The sequence below is a fragment of the Mustela nigripes genome, chromosome 16 (genome assembly GCF_022355385.1).
Source record: "Mustela nigripes isolate SB6536 chromosome 16, MUSNIG.SB6536, whole genome shotgun sequence".
In the NCBI taxonomy this organism is placed as follows: Eukaryota; Metazoa; Chordata; class Mammalia; order Carnivora; family Mustelidae; genus Mustela; species Mustela nigripes.
In genome coordinates this window covers 14,559,183-14,575,112 of record NC_081572.1, presented here as the reverse complement: position 1 = coordinate 14,575,112, position 15,930 = coordinate 14,559,183, and the positions used below count along the sequence as shown (strand labels likewise).

The 15,930-nt window shown below is 37.6% G+C and overlaps 1 protein-coding gene across 2 annotated transcripts in view; it reads left to right on the top strand.

Moving 5' to 3' along the window:
• The window catches only part of DDX42 (DEAD-box helicase 42), a 40,677-nt gene that overhangs the window by 13,025 nt on the left and 11,722 nt on the right, over positions 1-15,930 (top strand). Inside the window, exons 3-7 of one of the 2 annotated variants that reach the window (XM_059380497.1) lie at positions 2,756-2,906; positions 7,797-7,858; positions 9,215-9,251; positions 10,102-10,251; positions 14,124-14,228. In XM_059380497.1, coding sequence (XP_059236480.1) covers positions 2,756-2,906; positions 7,797-7,858; positions 9,215-9,251; positions 10,102-10,251; positions 14,124-14,228 — 505 coding nt within the window. Of the gene's footprint in view, positions 1-2,755; positions 2,907-7,794; positions 7,859-9,214; positions 9,252-10,101; positions 10,252-14,123; positions 14,229-15,930 lie in introns of those variants that run through there. The other variant, XM_059380498.1, reaches the window with a different exon arrangement.

The following is a 15,930-nucleotide window of genomic DNA, read 5'->3' as shown; positions in this document are numbered from 1 at the left end:
CAAGACCCTGGGATCATGACCTGAGCCAAAGGCAGAGGCTTTAACCCAGTGAGCCACCCAGGTGCCCCCGACTGAAGAGTTGTAAATAGTATGGGTTTTTGATGGCTTTTGCTGAAGTCTTTTACTGACCCCATGGAAGTTGTTTTGTGACACAGGCAGTTGTCACAACTGGTAGAGACGCAGTTTGTCAACAGCCAGGTCTTAAGACAATTATGTTGTGACATCTTATAGTGGGGGGAAAAAATCTACTCGGGTTATTGCCCAGAGTTCTCAGGAAACAAAATTACCTTTTTTAACTTGAGTATCTGATAGGGTAGTAGTTATAAAAAGATAAGGTTTGAGGGTTTGAGCTCTAATTCCTTTTCTTTTCTTTTCTTTTCTTTTTTTTTAAAGATTTTATTTATTTATTTGACAGAGAGAGAGATCTCACAAGAAGGCAGAGCAGCAGGCAGAGAGAGTGGGGGAAGCAGGCTCCCCGCTGAGCAGAGGGCCTGATGCGGGGCTCGATCCCAGGACCTGAGCTGAAGCCAGAGGCTTAACCCACTGAGTCATCCAGGCGCCCCTGAGCTCTAATTCTTTTTTTTTTTTTTTTTAAAGATTATTTATTTATTTATTTGACAGAGAGAGAGAGAGATCACAAGTAGGCAGAGAGGCAGGCAGAGAGAGAGAGAGGAGGAAGCAGGCTCCCTGCTGAGCAGAGAGCCCGATGCGGGACTCGATCCCAGGACCCTGAGATCATGACCTGAGCCGAAGGCAGCGGCTTAACCACTGAGCCACCCAGGCGCCCCCTGAGCTCTAATTCTTAAAGATGATAATTTCTTTGCTGTGTGTGCAGAAATCTCTGACTGCTATTATTTCCAACCCAGTTGTGAAAAGTTGAGTTGGTGTTTTTGTTTGTTTGTGGGGTTTTTTGTTTGTTTGTTTGTTTGTTGTTTTTAATTAAGAGCTCAAGATGGGACACATAGTGGCATTTTTAAAGGCTTGTATGTTGCAGGGATTAAAATACAGAAGTAGATGTTTAAGGTTTAGCAAAGTCAAGGATCATTATTCTAGAGAGCAGCTTAGCAGTTCAGGGATACTTCTTCTTTTGCTAAATGAAACTTATATAAATGAGTATGTATGTATGTGTAGCAGATGATAGTTGTTAGAGCTTTTATTTTTTTATTTTTTTAAGATTTTATTTATTTATTTGACGGACAGATCACAAGTAGGCAGAGAGGTAGGCAGAGGGAGAGGGAGAAGCAGGCTCCCCACTGAGCGGAGAGCCCGATGCAGGGCTCCATCCCAGGACCCTGGGATCATGACCTGAGCCGAAGGCAGAGGCTTTAACCCACTGAGCCACCCATGCACCCCAGTTGTTAGAGCTTTTAAAATAATTCCTATGAAGACCTGAAATGCTTTAAAATTTTAAGCTGTGTTTGTTTTTTAGTTAATATTTGGTTGTTAGTATTTTATTTAATTTTGAGATATGGTCTAAATAGTGTTTTTGTTTTTAGTTTATAAAGAGCTATGAAGTTGTCTTTTCTGAATATTTAAGAAGTGTGGGGAATGATTTTGGATTGAGCATTTATTATTATAATTATTCTCTTAAAGATTTTATTCATTTATTTGACACAGAAAGAGATAGTAAGAGAGGGAACACAAGCAGGGAGAGTTAGAGGGGGAGAAGCAGGCTTCCCGCTGAGCAGGGAGCCCAATGTGGGGCTCAACCCAAGGACCCTGGGAACACAACCCAAGCTGAATACAGACGCTTAAAGACTGAGCACCCCTGGATTGAGTATTTATTCTTAATCCTTGAAGTTTTCTGTCAGTCCTCAGAAGGTAGTCCAGAACTTCTGAAAAAAAGTCCCTAGCCATATGAATATATTGCTGAAATTTTTTTAAGGATTATAAAGAAAGGGGCGCCTGGGTGTCTCAGTGGGTTAAAGCCTCTGCCTTCAGCTCAGGTCATGATCCCAGGGCCCTGGGATCCAGCCCCACATTGGGCTCTCTGCTCATCAGGGAACTTGCTTCCCCTTCTCTCTCTCTCTGCCTGTTTCTCTGCCTACTTGTGATTTCTGTCTGTCAAATAAACAAATAAAATTTTTTAAAAAAAGGATCATAAAGAAAAAATATTTATACATATATACAAAGGTGGTTTTTTTCCATAGCATACTTCCTTTAGTATTTGCTCTATCTGTTCAACAGTGATATATGAAGTTTTTACTGACAACTCATCCCTTTTAACAGAACTGGAAATGTGATTTGAATGTGACTGCTTGTTTGGGTTTTGTTGTTGTTTTTTTTGTTGGTTTTTTTTTTGTTGTTTGTTTGTTTGTTTGTTTTGCAATATTAGAATTTTGCGTGTATTAAACAATAATAGTTCATTTGCCAAAGCCTGGAGGTCTCTAACATGTATAGTTAAGATCTCTTATTAGTAACATATATACAGCATAATAATTTCTGTTAAAGAATTCACCGACCCCAGGGACGCCTGGGTGGCTCAGTTGGTTGGACGACTGCCTTCTGCTCAGGTCATGATCCCGGAGTCCCGGGATCGAGTCCTGCATCGGGCTCCCAGCTCCATGGGGAGTCTGCTTCTCCCTCTGACCTTCTCCTCGCTCATGCTCTCTCACTGTCTCTCTCTCTCAAATAAATAAATAAAATCTTTTAAATAAATAAATAAATAAATAAGAATTCGCCGACCCCAAATTAAACGTTCACTTTACCAGTCATGCCTCTTAATTTTCAGATATATGTATTTTTAAATTTTCAGATATTTTGAAGATGAGGAAGAAGACTCTAGCAATGTTGATTTACCTTACATTCCTGCTGAAAACTCGCCTACCCGCCAGCAGTTCCATTCCAAGCCAGCAGATTCTGACAGCGATGATGATCCCTTGGAGGCGTTCATGGCTGAAGTGGAGGCAAGTATCTAGGCTGTTTGTTAAGCTGCAGGAGTTAGAATAGATCAAATTAGTGTTTCAGTCATTCAGAATTTGGTTTTTGCCCTCTCTTTGGAGAATTTTGCTTTCATACTCTATAGTTTCCTAATTTTTAAATTAATTTATCAGAAAGCACAAGTAGGCGAAGCAGTGGGGAGAGGGAGAAGCTCACCATCAAGCGGGGAGCCCAGCACAGGGCTCAGTCCCAGGACCCTGGGATCTTGACCTGAGCTGAAGACAGTCACTTAATGACTGAGCCACCCAGGCACCCCTCAGACTCTATAGCTTCTTAAACATATGTCCACATGCCTTGTAGTATTTTCAGAGATGATTGGTGCCTAGAAGTTTGAATAGTGACCCTTGGACAAGGGTAGTTCAAGATTTGTATGCGTGTGTTTTAATATTTCTTTGTCTATTTTTACATGGAATGAATATTACCTTCTTCAGTATAGCATTAAAGGCAGTTAAACTTCTAAAAAGTTCAGAAAGGCAATTAAACTTCTAAAAACTTGCTAAAATTATGAATTCTGTGTTCTATACTTTTAATATTTGTTTTAATATTTATTTCTTATTACCAACATTATCAGCATCCTGACCTCCCTGTAGAAATGAAACTTGTAACCACTTTGTTCTTAAAACTCTTCTCACTAGGCTTTTGTGATTTTGCATTTTGTCCTTTTTTTCCTATCTTTTTGACTTTTTTTTTTAACCTTTTATTATGGAAAATTTCAGATACATACAAAAATAGAATAATAAAATGAACTCCCATGTATCCTTCACCCTGCTTTATCAGTTAACAACTTCTGGCCAATCTTGTATTATCTAATCCCTCTTCCCTCTTTTAAATTGTTTTAAAGTAAATCTGAGGCATGTCATGTCATCCATTAGGATCACTGTATCTCTGTAAGATAACACTTAAAAAACGTGACTACCATATCATTGTACCAATAAAAAATTCATTACATATTCATCTTACTATTATCTGTTACTTTTATGACCCCCTGCTAATTTCTCAAATACATTGATTCCTATAGTTCTGTATATTGATTTGCTATTTTCACTCTACATTCCCTGCTGACCTTGTCCACTTGAATTCTGTGTAACTAATTCATGTCTTTAGTCTCACAGTCTCTATTGTATCAGCTCTGCTTTTCTAAATCCTGACCATTTTTACATGGGTGGGGTCCCCCTGGCATCTTTTCTTCCTCAACTAGGTTTTTTGTCTTTTATATTCTTAATGCTTAGGAGATCAAACATGTTCATGACTTAACTTCATTTAATCCTCAGAATAACAGTGGGGAGTTGGCAGAAAAAAATATATGGGAATACAATTTAAAAAACAAACAGACAAAAAAAAAAAAAAACAACAAGAAAACTGAGCCCTATGATAATTCAAATTCCTTGCCTCAAAGCGCATTGGTAACTGTGTGGCAGAGCTGGGACCTGGGTATTTCTGGCTTAGTAGTCCTGAGAACCTAGCTCTTTCTAGTATGTCCTGGTACTTTTCCCCTTATATGGCAAGTTCTCTCAATTTTTATAGTCTCTTGCACCTCTTCCTTCCTTTCTGTTTCCACTAGAGTCAGCCTGCTTTACACTTTGATTAACTCTTGTCTGGGTGTAAATTTTCTCCCACCTTCAGTTCTTTGTTTTCCCATTTATGTGGTGTACAGAAACAGAGTAATTAGACTAAAGCATGTTGTTTGTCACGTTATTCCTTTTGCTCAAAAAACTGTCACTTCATTGTTTATGAAAAAGAGTCCTTCCAGATTCCTCAGGTACTTGTAAGCTAAAATCTTCAGCCACATCTCATCTCTAAGAAAGGAGGGAAAGAGGAAAACAATGTAGATGTTTTTCTTTGGCCTAGATATTGCCTTTTAAACATGTGGGCCCAAATTTTGAAGATTAGAAGATTTTATCTAAAAGTTCAGACTCTTGAAAAGTGGACACTCGGGCAAGACTAAAGCCTGCATTCTTGCAAGACAAAAGCAGTTTTGTGCGCTAATGGCTAACTGCTTTAGATAGGTAGGGCTTGCTTTTTCTTGTTCACCTTAGGTCTGTCAGTTCCTTTTATCATCTTGAGATTGAAGCTGCCATTTACAACCATTTATCTTCACACTTGTGTTTAGTTTTCTTACGGTGGAGAAATATTTTTCTGGGCTTATTTGTCCGTGTGATACAGGAAAAGCTGCAGCATGCTTCTTTAGAATATTCCTGCTTACTAAAGTGCAAGCAAAGCACATCTGTATCAAAAGAAAATAACTTTTTTTATCCTGGTTTACTTCCTTCGTTGCCAGATTGGTACCCGTTACTGTTTCCCATCTTGGATTTAGACTAACTCAGATTACCTGCTTCTTAAAGAGTATGCACTTTATAGGTAGCAAAGCCAGAATTCAAGTACAAATCCCATATTCTTTCTGCTGTGTCATTCCATATCTAAGTTCTTGAAGCACTGTATTTTTGGGATAACACCAGAACTATTCAGAACTTTCATGTGCTTTGCAACGTAGTAGTGATTTAGTTCAGTATGTTAAATGGTTCTCTCTGCAAGTAAAGGTGGTAGTGTTTCGTCCTGTTTGAGGTGTCTTATATGGACTTTTACCCCCTTTGGGATACAGACATTTCCCAGAAGGCTGTTTTTCATTTTATCTTGCAATCCCTAGTTTAAATCCCTGGTTTAAATTCAGATATAAGTTTTTGTAATGGAACTTGGTGTAACCCTTTTTGAGTGGGAGTATCCAAGAATAGCCCAGATTTTCCTGCTTCGCATTTCAAGTAGTTGAAACTGTAGGAGAGTAAATCTTTTTGATACAATATCCTTCTTCAGGGTGGTTTTTTATATAATATCCAAAGGGGTTTTGCTGATTTTTGGACAGAGAGATTGGATATTGTCTGATCTTGGAGAGAGTGTTGTTGCCACAATATTGTATTAATCCTTGATCTCAGGTATATTCTTTACTAGAAAATGTAAACTTCTCTAGTGTTTGAAGTCAAGATGAAGACTTATTTTTAACCAGTGTTTCAAAAAAGGATTTATGTAGGTTTAAAATATAGGTTCTGTAAATGTTTGTGACCCATTCCTTATGTTACATTGCTTATACCATCTTCACTTTATTTGTAGTCTTGAGTATGCCATATATTCCTTAAAAAAGTAATTTTGTTTATATTTAATATTCTGTATTAAAATAAGTCCTCTTTATCAGGAACATTTAATTAGCTAGAACACCTGACCATGCCAGGTTACAGTTAGTGACATTTTTTTAAATCAAAGAAATCAGAAAAACTCATGTTGCTTTATAATAAGAAATGGTAGTGCAGGATGTGTTTTACCTTGGAAAAATTACTTAATTCTTCTGACCTTGAGTTTCACATGTATAAAACAAAGAGATCAGTGATTATTAATTTGTTGTGTATAACAATTACCTTTGGAAAATGGAAAATACATGTATTTAACTCCACCCCCAAGAATTCTTATTTGGTAGATTTAGAGAAGTGTTTTTCAACCTCAGACTGTCAACATATGGGGATAATTTGTTTTGGGGGCTGTCCTATGCATTGTAAGATGTTTAGCAGCATGTGTAGCCTTTACACACTAGATATTGGTAACAACCCCCTGGTCCCTCTCACCCCCCCGTCCTGAAGCAACCAGAAACATCTCCAGACATTGCCAGATGTTCACTGGGGACAAATTCACCCCGTGTTAAGAACAGTCTTTTCCAAAGTCAGATCCAAAAATTTGCCATTATTTTACTAGCCCCAATAATAGTTTGATACTAATGGTCTTAAGCTACACTTTGAGAAAGTGTAGTTTGGCTAGTTTGCCAGAATTTAAGGCCTTTTGTAGCCATAATTTTTTCAAGTGACTTGTTAAGCATTTTTTCCTAATTTTTCCATGTTTGGTAAATATTGTAGCTAAAAATCATGTAATCCACATATAGCCAAATTTTTAGAACATTTACATATTTCTCTTTGAAAAAATGTCAAAATACAATTTGATTACATCAAGATGTAACTGTCGAAATACATAGCTAAAGGTGTGATGGTACTTGTTCAAATCTAAAAATTCTTTATGAAGAAATTCCCCTTTGGAACCCTCCTACACTGTTGGTGGAAATGCAAGCTGGTGTGGCACTCTGGAAACAGTATGGAGGTTCCTCAGAAAGTTGAAAATAGAGCTCCTCTATGACCCAGCAATTGCACTACTGGGTATTTAGCCAAAGATATAAATGTAGTGAGCCGAAGGGGCACGTGCACCCCAATGTTTATAGCAGCAATGTCCATGATAGCCGAAGTATGGAAAGAGCCTAGGTGTCCATTCATCTGTCCATTGACAGATGAATGAATAAAGAAGATGTGGTGTGTGTGTGTGTGTATATATATATATACACATATATATATACACATACATACATACATACATACATACAAGGGAATATTATGCAGCCATAAAAAATGAAATCTTGCCATTTGCAATGACATGGATAAAACTAGAGGGTAAGCGAAGTAAGTCAGTCAGAGAAAAGACAGTTATCATACATGCTCACTGATAGGTGGAATTTGAGAAACGAGGCAGAGAATCATAGGGGAGGAGAGGAAAAAATGAAACGAGGAAACCAGAGAGGGGGACAAACCGTAAGAGAGACTCTTAGGAAACAAACTGAGGGTTACTGGAGTGGAGGGGTGGGGTGGCTGGGTGATGGACTTTGGAGAGGGTGCTATCGTGAGCACTGTGAATTGTGTAAGACGGGTGAATCACAGAACTGTACCACTGTAACAAATAATATATTATAAAAATTAAAATAATCTAACTTTAAAAAAATTCCCCTTCTCATGTGTTTAGTGGAAACAATTCCATATGGCCTTTTGTTTCATTAGGATCAGGCGGCTAGAGACATGAAGAGGCTTGAAGAAAAGGACAAGGAAAGAAAAAACGTAAAGTAAGTTGTTTTCTTCTCCCTCACAAAGGTTACATGAAAAATGCTAAAGTATTAACAAAGCTTATTCCCCCAAAGTTTGTAGAGAAAAATTAAAATACACGAATGTCTTGCTTTGAAATTACCCTGTATCTTATAGTAGAGATGACAAAAATCTTTGCATTTGCAGTAATTAAAAACATTGTTTTTAGTAGAATAATATTTAGTGTTTCATTGTAATTTTTTAGTAGATGCAAGAGTGAGTTACAGTGGGAGTTGAAAGAGTACTAAAGTTTGGGCTTACTGTTCTGAGTTTGTCCCATAATTAATACAAAGTCAGTTAATGCCTGCAGAATTAATTATGAGTAATGTGATTATATCATAAAAAGTATGTTATCAATAAATAATGCAGACTGGTTTATTTACGGAGTGATATGCTTTAGCAACAAATCAGAACTTGAAATATCTTATTTTCTGGGAAAGCGAATTCTTCTCTTTCCCCTTGCTGAATACACTCCTCTTAAGGCTTTTGCTTACCAGGCACAGGTGGGCATGGTCAGACTTACCCTCTGCTTGTCAGTCAGTGCCTCAGGCCCTCGCCAGGTTTCCTGCGCCACATGGAGGTTCAGCCCTCGCTTTGGTGCTTACTGTGTGTTACATCCTCTTCCAGCTGCCCTACGCTGGTGACGTTGCTTGCCTTGAGAACAGCAAGTGCTCTAGGTTAGGTGGAAAGTCTGTTAGAAACAGATGGTTGTGGGAACTACACAGCCATACTCTCTGTAGCAGCTGAGAGATGCTGCAAGTGGTGACACCCCCCTCCTCCGTGAGAACCTCTTGGGAGTTTTAGTATCAAACTTAAAAAAGAATTGAGGTAGTTCTTCTCTGTCTGCAAGGATTTTGGCTGAATCCGGTTCCTCCAGAGCTAGAACCTCTGGGGGACAGTAAGAAAATTGTGTCATTCTTTTTAGTGTATACCAAATAGAGGGGTTTTGGCTTTTTTTTTTTTTTTTTTTTTAAACAAAATGCAGTTTCTTTTAAAAATGCCTTTCACAACTGCGCTGTGTTTGTCTTACGGGGTTTTCAAGGCTAGGATCTTTGGGTATCTATCTTCAAAGGTTTTTATTCCTTATATCCTCATTAGTAATTGATGTTTCTAGGGTACCATATCATCCCATTCAGAAGAGTGCAAAGTGCAGCTTTCAGGGTGAAGGCACACATACATGCTGAATGGATCGTGTACAGTGTGCTTATTGCTGCTTTGTTATTGTTAGTGTTGAGAGTTCCTGTGCTGTATGGAATTCAACACTAACTTGCTATAAGTATGGAGCTGGGTATGTGGAACATTTGCAGGGAAGTTTGTTTCTCCGCTTGTTTTTCCAGGGGTATTCGAGATGACATTGAAGAGGAAGATGACCAAGTGAGTTCCTATGCAGTATTTCTATCTTTTATTTTCACCCCACAAAGTCTGTACTGGGGACAAGCTAGAGGTTGCCTTCACTGAAATGGCCATTCCTGACAGTGAGCAGGGAATGTCACGTGACTTGCTCCTTTTCTGCCTGTATGAGCAATTGGTAATAGAAAAATTCACATAGCTTTCCCCCATGTTGAAGATGGAACTGTTCATCAGCCATGACATCAAAAGCAAATATGAGCTTTATTCAGCTTGATTTTTTTTTTTTTCCAAAATTAAATGTTTATGCTTTTAAGTCAAGAAGTAGTGTGGGATCTTCTGATGGCCTCTAGCAACATCTAACCTTTACCTCTTTCTAAGGGTTCTGATTGTGATTCTTATATTTCAAGATGGAACATTAGTTTAATGACTGTCCTTCAGTATTTTTCTTCCCCATTGTTCAGTTGTGGGATGGTGAGAAGGGAACCAGAGTGAGCAGTAGCCCTTTCCAGGTTTGTGAACCTTCTAATCAGTGTCAACTTCCAAACTTGGATTGGTCCGTCCATAGCATGTGTTCCACAGCTCTGGGCAGGGTAGGTAGACACCCCACCCCAGGAAGGCTGCGGGATAGACAGCTTTGTAAGTCTTGTTAAACAAGTTAAATCATTGTGTAGTACTAACTGTCTCATTCATTTCTTTTGATTGTCCCTCTGAATACTGCTGTTGTTAAAGGAATCATTGCTAGTATAAGTCTTGCCTTACTTGGTAGGTATTTAAACTGTGTGCAGTCATCTGGTACACTGTGTGCACTAATTACAGGAGCAGAGATGTTCTTAGTTGTATTTGGGTGTGATTATGTTCTTGTGCTTTCCTGCAGGAAGCTTACTTTCGGTACATGGCAGAGAACCCAACTGCTGGTGTGGTTCAGGAGGAGGAAGAAGATAATCTGGAATATGACAGTGATGGAAATCCCATTGCACCTTCCAAAAAAATCATTGATCCTCTTCCTCCCATTGATCATTCGGAGGTATGGGGTTTCTGGCTAAATTTGATTCTTATTTCAAAAGCCGATAGTTCCCTTCAGCTTTAATATCTAGATTTTCTCAATATCTCAGTAACCCTGATTCATACTCCTTATGTCATGAAAATATTTGTTCTTTGGGATCTTCCCATCTCTGCTAAGCGGTCGAGTCAGGAAGTGAAGCTTTATAGCTTATGTTGTTCAAGGCACCGCTGAATCGCTTGCTCCTGTTCGATTTTAGGCTAAGCTTTTTTTTCAAGCAACTGCACTTGTTTTCCAGACCATCATTTACCTTTCAGAATGGGCCCTTGGACCTGCATTTGTCTTTTAATTGCTGTAAATCTTTATTGTTTCTCTCAGATCTGGGGCAGATGAGCAGCTGTTCCTTCAAAGTGGAGCCAGGAATTATAGTTTCCTTAAGTCAGGAAAAAGAGAATGAGAATGAGAATATCCATATACCCACTTTAAAAAAAAAAGTGTTTGATTCAGATTAAATATCAGACGAGGTCTTGCATGCCTTAATCTAGATCTAGAATGGTGGTTCTCAAAGTGTGGTCCAAGGACTCTTACAAGGATCTTTTCAGGGAGTCTGAAAAGATTATTATTATTATTAATTATTATATTATTATATAATGTATAAAATATAATATATAATTATATAATGATAATAATAATTATTATTATTATTTTCATAATAATGCCAGCATAATTTGCCTCTTCCAACACATCAGTATCTGCATTGATAGTTAAAAGCACAGGTAGGTCGCATTCCTGAAACCTTAGCACGAATGAATCAAGGCAGTGTTATCAGCTTGTCTAGTAGTGGTTATACTCTTCCCTGTCACACCCTCACAGTTTAAAAAAAAAAAAAAAGGCCAGCTTCACTAAAGAAAATCCTGGATAAAACAGTAAAAATTATGATTTATTAAATCTTTTTTTTTTTTTTTTTTTTTTAAGATTTTACTTATTTGACAGACAGAGACCACAAGTAGGCAAAGAGGCAGGCAGAGAGAGAGGGAGGCAGGGCTCAGTCAGATGCAGGGCTCCATCCCAGAACCCTGGGATCATGACCTGAGCCGAAGGCAGAGGCTTTAACCCACTGAGCCACCCAGGCACCCCTGATTTATTAAATCTTGACCCTTGTGTTCTTTTTCTTCTGTGTGACAAAACGAGAAGTACAAATAAAGCATCTCTGTTGTATGCCAGAATAGGATAGTTGTCTCTAGGGTAGGCATTTAGGTATTTGAGTTGTAAGCTGACCTAGCTGCTTTTTTTTCATGGAATACCATTTTCTTTTGAGAAAATGAATGACTTCTCAAGGGAAACAGTTGAAAATGTTTATTATTGCCAGTGATAGGAATTCAAGCTTTCAAGCGAAAATAAGAATTTGGGAAGCTTCTGTTCACAAACTTCTATTCACGGAGTTTAACAGCTTTCCAGTACTTAAAGACTGTTGTAATGAAGTTGATAGTGATAAACAAGTATGATTTTTTTTATTGTATTGTGAAATGTTTTACCATGTGGATGATCCGCATACTACCTCAGTGAACCAGTATTTTCAAATATACAATGCATGATTTTACGAGATTGTGCATGAATAAAGGCTTCATTCAAAATGTGTGATAGATCCATGGATTATAATATAATAATGTGAGGATGTAATTTATGTGGTGTCAGATTATACAATGAAAATATATTTTAAGAAGTGACCACTTGTCCAGGCTCAGTGTACTATCAAAGAAGTAAAAATCCACCAGAATTTGAAAAGACAACTGAAAATAAATATTCTCTTCCCTTTGTAATTACATATCTTTGTGAGGCCAGATTTTCTTCTTAGGCTTCAATCAAAACAGTATATTGCAACAATTTGAATATAGTAGGGACCAATTTCTTTTAAGTCAGACATAAAAGAGATATATAAAAATGTAAAACAAGGTTATAACTTTTTTTTTTTCCTCAAAGATTTTATTTGACAGACAGAGATCACAAGTAGGCAGAGAAGCAAGCAGAGAGAGAGGAGGAAGCAGGCTCCCTGCTGAGCAGAGAGCCCAACTTGGGGCTCTATTTCAGGACCTTGGGATTATCACCTGAGCCGAAGGCAGAGGCTTTAACCCACTAAGCCACCCAGGCACCCCTATAACTTTTTTTTAAAGTAAAGCTTTTATGTTCTAGTATAGTGGTGTGTTACTGTTTTTAAATGAATAAATCTTAAAGAAATTTCCCAATTTTAATTTTAATATGGTAACTGTCAGCAGATAAAACCCACACAAGCAAAAGCTCATTGTGTTTTTGATAAGTGTAAAGGGCATCTGAGACTACATTTGGAGAACTACTGGTCTAGACTAGAGTATGGGTTATACTCAGATTTTTAAATGTTTCCTTTTGCACAGATGCTACCAAATAATGCCTTGGTATTTACATGTGGCAAATGAAACTAAAAATGTGACACTAATGTGGGAGGAAGCATCCACGATAAGATAAAGGATGAAAAACTAATAAGAAAAACACACAAATACTTGAAACAATCATCTAATAAGATGTTTGAGATACTTGACAAAGCTGTCAAACCTCGTCGTCATGCTGGGGTAGCGCACAGTTGTCCTCATATAGTGCGGGCAGCCTGCCAGGAGAGACTGGAAGTAAGGAAAGGATAGCCTTTCTGCTTCTTTGTAGCTTTTTTCACGTTCGTTTCTTGTATTTATTCATATATTTGTTATTTTATTCATTTCATACATATATATAACAAAAAATAACACATTTGTATGTACAGTTTGTGAACGAAGACAATTCTGTCCTCAGGGAGCTTCCATTCTGAGAAAGGAGAACTGAGGAAAATCCTGTTGTCGCTTAGTGCAGCCTGGTGGGGAGTATAAAAGGTTCTGCCTATTTGTGGTGCTAAAGGAGAACTTTTTTAAAACTATCTTACTTTTTTGTTGATAATACCATAGAAAGGTAATTTTAGGCTATATCTAGAATTAATGTAATTATTTTATTGTAGACCACCTAGGTGGTTAAAGAGAATCATTTAACCAAATTAGTAAGTGGTGATATGTTTATTTTTTTAGTCTCAGTACAGTAAGTTGTAAAAAGAGTAGCAGGAATGACTTCTTTCCTCTTTGGAATTGGGAATGCTTAGCCACACATTTTTTAAAAGTTATGTAAAGAGTTTCATGTTTTTAAAAAGAATAGAACCCCTCTAAAGGCAAAGGTCTCATAGGAAATATTAGAAATGTTTTTAAATGTTAGAGATAGGTGAACAGCTTATTCCAAAGCATATTTAAATGTATAAAGTGGAATGTCTTTAAAACACTTGCCCTCTAAAATAAAACTAAGACAAAATCAGAAAGGGAGACAAACCTTGAGAGACTCTAAACCGTAGGAAACAAACTGAGGGTTGCTGGGCAGGGCGGGGGTGGGGTAACTGGATGATGGACATTAAGGAAGGCCTGTGATATAATGGGCACTGGGTGTTATATAAGAATGATGAATCACTGAACTCCGCCTCTGAAACTAATAATACACTCACTATATGTTCATTAATTGAATTTAGATTTAAAAAAAATAAAAATAAATACTTGTCTTTTGAGGCCTTTGGCTATATAGAGATTCCTTAGTCTGCATCAAGGTGGTTCACATCTGCAGTGTCCTCTAGGAGTCTCTTTAGGAAATAGGCTGTTGTTTATGTTGAAAGTGGAAATTGGTAAAGATACTGGCTGTACATTTGGGATGTGTGTCATGAATAAGTGAATTCCTTTGTCCTCTCTTGCTGGTTAAGGCTTTACTTACATAATATGTGTAAAAGGTTATTTTGCATTAAAATCAAACTTACAGGATTGACTCTTGAATTCTAGACTAACTTTGAATAATTGGACCTGCAGATTGACTATCCACCATTTGAAAAAAATTTTTACAACGAGCATGAAGAAATAACCAACCTCACCCCTCAGCAGCTAATAGATCTCCGTCATAAGCTCAATCTTCGGGTAAGTCGATCATTAAGCCAAATACTCTTTTTTTTTTCTTTTAAGATTTTATCTATTTATTTAAGAAAGGGAGCACAACAGGGGGAGCTGCAGAGGATGAGGGAGAAGCAGACTCCCCACCAAGCAGGGAGCCTGATGCAGGGCTCAATCCGGAGACCTTGGGATCATGACCTGAGCCGAAGGCAGATGCTTAACCAACTGAGCCACTAGGCTCTCCTAAGCCATATATTCTTAAATTAGTATTAGTTAGTCCAGGGTTAGTAGTATCACTTATCCAAACTAAAATACCCTTCTTTTCTAATGGTCCTTGGACTGTCTTTGATAGAGTAATAACTATATCCTTTTAGGCTCCTGTGTCTTGATTTTTATTGTTTTAGTCTTCCAGCTCTTTTAGGATAGGATTGTTTTTTCTTTAATGCAACACATGTGAATGCCATATATATGTTCAATTTTATATCTTGTGTTGGAATAAGAAGTCATTGTGACCTTAAAATTAGTTAGGAGGTGTTTCTGCAGTGAGTACTGTGTGCTAGGAACTGCCTTAGGCAGGCTGGAAATAAAAGGGGTAAGAGTCCCCATCAGGAAGGAGAGACGGGATTAATAGATATAAACAATATGTGAAGTCTTAGAATATTTTAAAATTAAGACATCTCAAGTTATATGTAGCACATTTTTTAAAAAAAATTAGAAGAAATTAACATCTTCTTAAAGTATGCACTGATTTCAGAATAATAGGGGTTTTTTGTTGTTTTTTTTTTTAAAGATTATATTTATTTATTTGATAGAGACAGGGTGAGAGAGGTAACATAAACGGGGAGAATGAGAGGGAGAAGCAGGCTTCCCACTGAACAGGGAGCCCAGTGCGGGGCTTGATCCCAGGACCCCAGATCATGACCGGAGCCTATGGCAGACGCTTAACGCCTGAGCCACCCAGGCGCCCCAGAATAATAGTTTGTAATTGCCAAAAATTTTTGGGTTGCACATTGACCACATTGTTTTGGGTACTGCTAGATGTTAGTTAAGTGAAACACACAGATAATACAGTAATATCTTCTCTAGGGTGGACAGCTTTCTGGCCTCTGTCTGCCTTGCTAATTTCTGTGTGATGTTTGAACCTGTTTTCCGGGAGAGGATGTGTGCATATCCATGCATTGCCTATTTTCCACGGGTAACCTACACCCCCCACCCCCCCAACCATAACCTTTTAAGTGAAATCCTGATTAAACATTATCAGTATTAGAAGCATTGCAGAATTACTACTGTTGGAGTCAACATGGAGGTTAGAAACCCCATTCTTCACCTGGGTATAGTTTGAACAATGTTTGACAGTAGCTGGACCATCATTAAGTGGGACACTAGCTCCAGTGGGTATAGACATGTCTTGTTTGGAGTTATTTGCACTTTCATTTTATTTCAAGAGTATATTTTATATTTTTCTACCATCTGGTTAATAGTTATGCAAAATGACAAGAAAAAGTATTCATGACTTTTTCCAATTCATTGAGCAATATTTTTATTTCTTACAAGAAAATTCTAATTTAAGAGATTTCTAGGCACTTAATCATTTTAATGATGTGACAGTTATCTCAGGAATATTTATAATGGAGTTTTTTATGTAAGGCTTTAGATCTATTATTACTTGGGTTATACCTTTTCAAGCAGTATGCACTTTTGACCAGACTTCTGTTTTCCCTTGTATATA